This window comes from Poecilia reticulata, linkage group LG18 (genome assembly GCF_000633615.1).
Source record: "Poecilia reticulata strain Guanapo linkage group LG18, Guppy_female_1.0+MT, whole genome shotgun sequence".
NCBI classification, from domain to species: domain Eukaryota; kingdom Metazoa; phylum Chordata; class Actinopteri; order Cyprinodontiformes; family Poeciliidae; genus Poecilia; species Poecilia reticulata.
In genome coordinates, this window is record NC_024348.1 from 18,970,580 (window position 1) to 18,978,312 (window position 7,733).

Sequence of the window (7,733 nt, forward strand, 5' to 3'; positions counted from 1 at the left end):
TCATGCATTATGTAGTCCTTCCAGAATGGAAAAAAAACAAGTCAGATTAAAACCCCCAAAATGAATGTAACATGATGAGTTCAGCTCATCATTGATGATCAAATCACCAAGTGAAAACCAATAATGCAGGTCCCAGTGGCTGAACTGATAAAATGTAAATAATTACTGCAAGATTTTACTAAACACAGATTATCAATATGGAAATGCCAGACACAACGGATTTTCTTCCAAATTAATTTGATCTTTTTATTCATCATATGACTGAAAAATGCCTCCAACGATCCCACGAGTTAAGGAATATCTTATTCCATCTGGCAGCTTCATTTAGTAAAAGGCTGAAATCATAGAATTAGTCATTAAAAATGAATAGAGTGACAATAGTCTTATTGTTGTGTTAATTTCAAGCGCCACATTAAATTCGTAATCCTGATTTGAGGCTGTGTTTAATGACTGGAGGGTATTTTGGCTGGCAGCGGGCCTCCCACGGAGCTGAACCGGCACGGCGGTGGCGGCTGGTGTGGGTTAGCGGGGAGGGCTGATTCAGGTGACATGATCTGGGCCTGGGAGAGGATCTGGTCCCTGGGGAAGAGGTGACTCAGGCCTGGAGCTCATCCAGAAAAACATGGAGTCTTTGTGCTGCACACACACACACCTACACACACTTCAATATAAATTACCTGCGTCATCTTTTCCTGCTAAGTGAGGTGAGACTGTGAGGGTATTTTTCCACTTCAGACAGACAGAAGAGATGCAAATATTACATTGTTGGTTTGCTGTTGATTGATTTTGGATTATGAAAAAAAAGACAGCTATTTCCATCCCAAAACAAAACTTTAAGACCAAAGTATTAATATTTAAAAACATATTAAAACACATGCCAGGTATGTCACCATTGTTCGTCACCATTGACATCTTCAAATGTGGGATGCACTATGAATATTTACATGGAACGTTTTCACACGGAAATCTAAAAATGTATTTTCATATTTACTGAATATTGAAGTTGAACACAAAAAGTCACGCTTAGGCTCAACTCATTTCTGTAACTTTGTCTCCCCCTGCAGGCGGACTGCAACAACTACATCCGTCTGCTGGAGTTCCAGAAAGACGGCCACATCTACGTGTGTGGCACCTACGCCTTCGACCCCCAGTGTGCATTCCTGGTGAGTGTGTCCATCACCTCCATACTTCTAGGCAGCGGCATGCGAACAATCGACTGCAAACGAGTCATAATCTGTTCTGTGTTTGAGTTAAGAGTGGTTATTAAATTGCAGACACAAACGCAAATGTATTTTATTCGGTTTTCATGTAAAACTTTTAGGTGCATAGAAAATAAAACATGTTTTTCCTACTTTTTTTTGCAAATAGAAATCTAAGGAGAGTTTTTCATGGATTTTTATGTGGTTATAGAACCACCTCACACTGAATCTACAGATCCTTACAGGCGCCTCTGGGCAGTTTAGTTTCACCCAGTTGTGTTTTTTTTTTTTTTCTGTCATCCTGCAGCACGTTCCCTCCTTCACTTTGGAAAAAACAGAGGATGGAGCATTGAAGATGGAGACTGGGAAGGGAAAATGCCCCTTTGAGCCCAGTCAGCGTTACACAGCTGTAATGGCAGGCAAGTGGGAAAACTTTGGATCAGTTCTCAGCTGGCTTAATTCATGCTTCCCAAGCCTGCTCTGTTATAAATGTTTCTCTTTCTTCTCTTCAGATGGCATCCTCTACACAGCAGCCACCAGTAACTTCCTGGGAACCTCCTATGACATCTCCAGGGCGACGGGCCCCGAGCAGGAGCGCGTCCGAACCGACCAATCCATCAACTGGCTCAACGGTGAGGCGCTCCGAAGTTCTCCAGCGCCCAAAATACACACATTTGATCTTGTGAATGACCTTACTGGTCATTCACAAGACCACTAAGGTCTTGTGAATGACCTTACTGGACGTTTGTTTTTCTCATTCGTGTATTCAGACCCGGAGTTTGTGAGCTCGGCGTTGATAGAGCAGGCCCCGGACAGCAACCCGACCGGAGACGACGACAAAATCTACTTCTTCTTCACCGAGATGGCCAAAGAGCACGATCTGTACACCAAAGTGCCGAGGGTGGTGCGGGTCTGCAAGGTAACCCAGAGATTTGACGAAATCGACTTATTTGCGTTTCTTTTTTTGGCTTTGCTGAAGTAAACATACACTGTCTGATTGTTTAGTCTGACGTGGGAGGGATGAAGACTCTGCAGCGACGGTGGACCACCTTCCTCAAGGCCCAGCTGGTGTGTGAAGACAAAGCCAGCGGTCAGCGCTACAACATACTGACGGACGTTTTCACGGCTCAACACTCCCCAGGAGACCCCAGCAGCACACACTTCTACGGGCTGTTCACCTCCCAGTGGTAGGAACAGTCGGAGAAAACGATTACCTAATAATATGCTCTATAAAAGTGTTGAATATGTGGGCAGAAGTTGCACTGCAGTGACCAAATTATAAAATTGATGGCAACTTTATTCTTTCTGGGTATTAAGAAGTCAGTTTTCAGGAAATATTTTACCAAGGGGTGATGCAGACAAATCATTTTTCTAAACTTTAAACCACGCTTTGTAATTTTTTTCTTGTTTCTTTTTTTTTCAGGGAGCCCAATGATATTTCAGCGGTGTGTGTCTTCAGTCTGTTTGACATCAGCAAAGTGATGGACGGTCCTTTTAAAGAGCTGAAGAAGACATGTGAGAACTGGAACAGTCCTGAGACTGTCCCCACACCAAGACCGGGCCAGGTACCGAGCTCCTCCGCTCTGCCTGCTTTCATAAATACCTTTAGTTTTTCTCCTCATTTAACTATTTTCATTTTTCGTTTTGTTTACTGTTTAGTGTTTGAACAGCGACTTAAAGGCTCAGGGATTCGAATCCTCGTTGAAACTTCCTGATAAGGTGCTGACTTTTGTGAGGGATCACCCTCTGATGGAGAACGGCGTCACTGCAGCGCCCCTGCTGGTCCGGAAGGGAATTAAATACACCAAGCTGGCTGTGACGCTGATGGGCGAGGCCGAGGACCGGAGAGGAGCCGTCCTCCATCTTGGAACAGGTGAGAAGAGAGGAATAGAGATTAAGCTTCTAAGATGTGACTGTTTGGAGTCACTATGCTTATATTTCTCAACTACATTTTAATCTGTTCATTCAGGCAATTTTTAAAACACTCAAACTGTTGATTGGCTTAAAACTCAAGGATTTAAAATGTAGCAGCAGAAAAAAATTCAGTTTGTATTAATTCAGTTAGATTTTTTCTTTATTTGAACTAAAATAAAAAAAAAAACATTTTAATCGGTTTCTCTGTTGTAGATCGTGGGGAGCTCCACCAGGTGGCAGTAGCGAACCAGAATGCAACTCTACTACAAGAGATTCCTCTTTTCTCACCGGAAGAGCCTGTCAACAACATAATAATGCATCAGGTAAAGCTTTAGCTTTTGTCTCTCACATCCAGCCTTTCATTCATTTATTTAGCTTGTTGAAAATGAACTGGCTAGTTTTAGCGTGTGCTGGTTCTGTAAGGCGTCGCTGTGTTTCCAGGGCCGAGCGCTGGTGGGCAGCCCGCAGTCGGTGGCCAAAGTCCAGACTGAAGGCTGCGCTCTGTACTCCAGCTGTGAGGTCTGTGCCAGAGCCAGAGGAGTTGGCTGTGAGTGGAGCGCAGAGGACAACATCTGTAGATTCACACTCACAGAGTGAGTATAACTACAGACAGACGTCTGACGCCGAAGATTACCCCTGTGTTAGATTTTAAAGGCGACTTTTAGATTATGTTAATGCTTTCCATTTTATACAATGTATATGTTTTGCTTCATTCATCAAATATTTATAAAGATGATTATTCTTTCAACACTGAAAATGGTCAATACTGGGTAATTAATGTATGAGACTTCATTGTAAATGTACTTATTGAGCGAAATGTCTCGTATATGAAGGAAAGAAAAAAGACAGGAGAAAGAATAAGCTAAAAACAAGAACAAAAATAAACAAAAGAAAATTAATACATTTTAATGAGGCACAAATTAAAGGAGCAATTATCAAAAAATCCATAATAATCCACAAGTAACAATCAAGCAACGATTAAATAGGAATCAGACAACCATCAAACAAAGAACTGATGAAATTGTCGTTTTTATTCTTTGTTTTTCTGCCACCTTTTCTTTTCTAAACAACCAATAGACATTTAGTCGCTTTAATTCCCAGTATTTTACTAGGAAGTAGCGAGAACGGGGAAACTTTTAAATTGAGAAATTTCAATTGCTAATTTTTCCTTTGCTAAAAAAATTTATTGGATTTTTTTTGTCACTTTGTTTTGTTTTTGTTATTATTCCTAGATTGGATTAATAATAGTTAGTTTACAACAGTAATTCTATTACAGCCATCTTATTCTGTTAGTCCTTATCTGTAATGAGCAATCATAATGAATGACCAAACGATCAGAAAACATAATAAGGGAAAAACAAACAAACATCACATAATTAAACATAAATGAACCAAACAATAGTTATTAAACAAAAGGGAATAGAAGAACAAACATTAGCCAACAATCTGAGTGATTCTCCGTTTTTCTGCTTCCAGTCCTGGTTCAGGTGACGTTGTGGACGAGGCATTAAAAAAGTGTGATTCTCAAGGTAAATATATCCAGGTGTCACATAATATGAGGTTTCAAACCTTCACATCTCGTGGTAAACACTGTTTTTAAGCTCCCTGCTTCCCTGTGCTGTAGGACGATGCAGTCCATCCACCAAGTTGCTGAAAGTCTCCCCTGGGCTGCAGATCCTGTTGCCATGTGTCCAGCTTTCTCCGCGGCCTTGCAGCTGGGAGTATCCTCCCCACAGGCACACCAGGCAGCACCACTCTGACTTGGCGGTGACCGTGACCGAGGAAAACCTGGGGAACTACGTTTGCACTTGCCAGGTACAGATTTGTTTTTGCGTCTATAGAGCCTTCACAGAAGTATCCATGGCGACTCGTCTTCATGTGATGGAGCAAGATCAGTTTTTACAAACAAACAAAAATCTAAATAATGTGACCTCAGTCAGTACTTTTCCCAATCACCTTTCGCTACATTTAGCTGCAAGTCATTTGGTTTTTAGTCCTCTAGCAGCTTTACATGTATTGAAACTAAAAATGTGTCTTTGCAAAACAAATCCTGCTCAGTTAGATTGGATGGAGAGCATGTTGTATTTATATTTATTATGTCTGTATGTAAAGTTTCCTGTTTGGCAAGAATCTGGCTAATGGCATAAACAAAGTTGATTAATTAATTATGAACACAACAGAACATCTTCTATATTAACTGTTCCTCATACAGTGTACTCTAAATTGTATGTAATTTAAAAACATTATTATTCTAATAGGAAAATTGAATTTCTGAGTTCTCGTCAACAAAAGATTTATTTAAAAATATAATTAAACTTTTTTTTTTCCCCTCTTAGCATCTCCACAAACCTTTCATTGGTCTATTACACAACGTTTGTAGTTTTAACAAAATAAAATGCAAAATTAAGAGTCTAAATCCTTTTGAAGGATTTTTGCTTTATCGCAGGAAGCCACTGCCTGAAACATGCGCATGTTTTGTCTTTCAGGAGGGAGGACCTAACGTCAGAGACCCGACCCCCTGCCGGCGAGCGGCTTTTTTCCTGCACCTGGAGGAGCCCAACGCCAGCGGATCGTCTAGTCAGAATGGAAACCGACACCACTTGGCAATCTACGTCCTGTTATTCTTCTTGGGTCTAGTGTGTGGAGCTTTTCTCCTCTATTTCTTAACCCTGAAGAAAAACGGCAGCCGCCCGGGCAACCGCGCTCCCGATAACTCGTCGTCGTCGGAAAAGGAGCAGAAGCTGCTGTGCTCCTCCACGTCGCCGCAGTCCCAAAGCAGCTCCAGCATGGTGTCGGACGGATTCAGGTCGTCGGAAAAGCAAAACGGCAAGACGACGTCGACCACGGCCACCACGCTGCTCAGCAGCCAAGGCAACGGCGGCCCCCACGCTAACAGCTTCAGCGGCGGCTCCAGGATCAGCAGCAACCCGAGCAACGGGCATTCGCTGTACGGCAACTGCGACACCGGCGGCAGCGGGCTGAAGCTCAACTCCGAGATCCTGGTAGCGAACGCACTGGGGGGCCGGACCGGGGACTGGAGGCGGCCAGATTTGGGAGAGAAGGAGCCGGGGGAGGGAAATGGAGTGGATGAATTGCTGGGAGCGAGGAAGAAGGGACTAGAGGACGAGTTCGTCAGTTTGTCCGAGTTTCAAGCGCCGCTTGCTCCGTGTGAAGAAAGCTCAATATGAAGGAAAACGTTCTGCAATCTGCAAAGAAACTGAATGCCACTTTAGGTACTGCCAAATGCCTTTGAATGGGAGCTGTGGCGTGACGAGAGACTAGAGCTCTATGAGAATATAAGTCAAAGTCTCTTCAGAGGACTTCTATGAACGGACTAAAGCGCAACGTAAAAAAACACATAAGCGTGCGATACACCACTGTTGTAACACTCAGGAGAGCCGCAGCTTACATTGTCTGGATGTAAATGGCAAATGTAAATAACTGAGACGTGAACACGGAAGTCGGTCATCGTTTAATTCCAATGTTGGCAGGAAATCAAAGATGGAAATGCCTACCTGCGTAGACGTGGAAAAGCCATATTTTGTTGTCGTACTGTCTGTCATTCACCGATGGAACTTCAAAAAGGCAAAGTGCACTTCAGTTTTAGCTCCTTTCTCTGCCACTAGGTGTCGCTATTTCTCTCTCTCTGTGGTCGCACCGCTCATGCCGCACACCCCGACGGATCCAAACGCACCAAAGGACTGCTGAGCCACGCAGGGCCCGGTTCTGGCCACCGGTCTGGGCCCCAGAGACGGACAGAGACATGTCGCTGTCGGAGACTAAAGAACCAAAGACGGGGTTGTCCCTGTCAGCATCACTGTTGTTCCCGAGAACTTCACGGATTCAGGGTCAGATTCCTGTCGGTGTTTGGGAGCCGACCCGCTTTCCAGATTATCGAAACAAGTTGAGCGTCTTTCAAATGATGATGTCTTAAAGAATGGACCTGTTTTTAAACTCAGAGCCACTGTCACCTCATTCTGAGTGGATTTCAACCTAAATGTCTTGTTTTCTTTTTGTCATGTGTTTTATAATAAAAAAAGAAAGTTGTCATTTCATCTTTTTATGTTTTTTCTCTGAAATAATTACATTTCACAGAATGTAATTGTTTCTAACTGAAATTGCATTTTGGATTTACTCGGATTATGTTTGTCTGATGTTAAAATATGTTTAGTTCTCCGAATTCAATTCAAATTCATTAAAAAAAAACTTCATTTATGCCTGCAACAGAACTAAACATAAAACTAAACTGGTCCTATTTAAAGTTTCCTTAAATTAAAGCAGATTTTATTTCATGTAAAAAATGTTTTTTGTTGAATTTATGTTTGTTCCCCTCAATAACAGGATTCATTTACCAACTGGTTTTCCTCTTTTATCTGTCGCTGTAATGTAAGTGTCTACATCTTTTCCATCTTTTCCGTTTACATATTTTCCGTTGTGCATATTTTGTGTGCGCCTGAGTGAGAGCAGAAGAACCGACTGAGAACTGCATGTGGTGCAGGAAGCCTGTTGTCCAGCATCGGGACAGAATGATGACATCAAAGTCAGAAGTCGTCTCTGAGGTCAAACCATTTCTACGTTTGGGTTGCTTCAATATCAGGCCTATTTTTTGTTTTTTTTATT

At 42.4% G+C, this 7,733-nt stretch overlaps 1 protein-coding gene across 1 annotated transcript in view; it reads left to right on the forward strand.

Moving 5' to 3' along the window:
• The window catches only part of sema4f (sema domain, immunoglobulin domain (Ig), transmembrane domain (TM) and short cytoplasmic domain, (semaphorin) 4F), a 57,992-nt gene extending 50,835 nt beyond the window's left edge, over positions 1–7,157 (forward strand). Inside the window, exons 4-15 of the mRNA XM_008435954.2 lie at positions 1,065–1,163; positions 1,507–1,618; positions 1,712–1,831; positions 1,970–2,118; positions 2,205–2,386; positions 2,623–2,764; positions 2,859–3,072; positions 3,327–3,436; positions 3,555–3,706; positions 4,590–4,642; positions 4,738–4,928; positions 5,600–7,157. Coding sequence (XP_008434176.1) covers positions 1,065–1,163; positions 1,507–1,618; positions 1,712–1,831; positions 1,970–2,118; positions 2,205–2,386; positions 2,623–2,764; positions 2,859–3,072; positions 3,327–3,436; positions 3,555–3,706; positions 4,590–4,642; positions 4,738–4,928; positions 5,600–6,301 — 2,226 coding nt within the window. The 3' untranslated portion in view covers positions 6,302–7,157. The remainder of the gene's footprint in view (positions 1–1,064; positions 1,164–1,506; positions 1,619–1,711; positions 1,832–1,969; positions 2,119–2,204; positions 2,387–2,622; positions 2,765–2,858; positions 3,073–3,326; positions 3,437–3,554; positions 3,707–4,589; positions 4,643–4,737; positions 4,929–5,599) is intronic.
• The last annotated feature ends 576 nt before the right edge of the window (positions 7,158–7,733 follow it).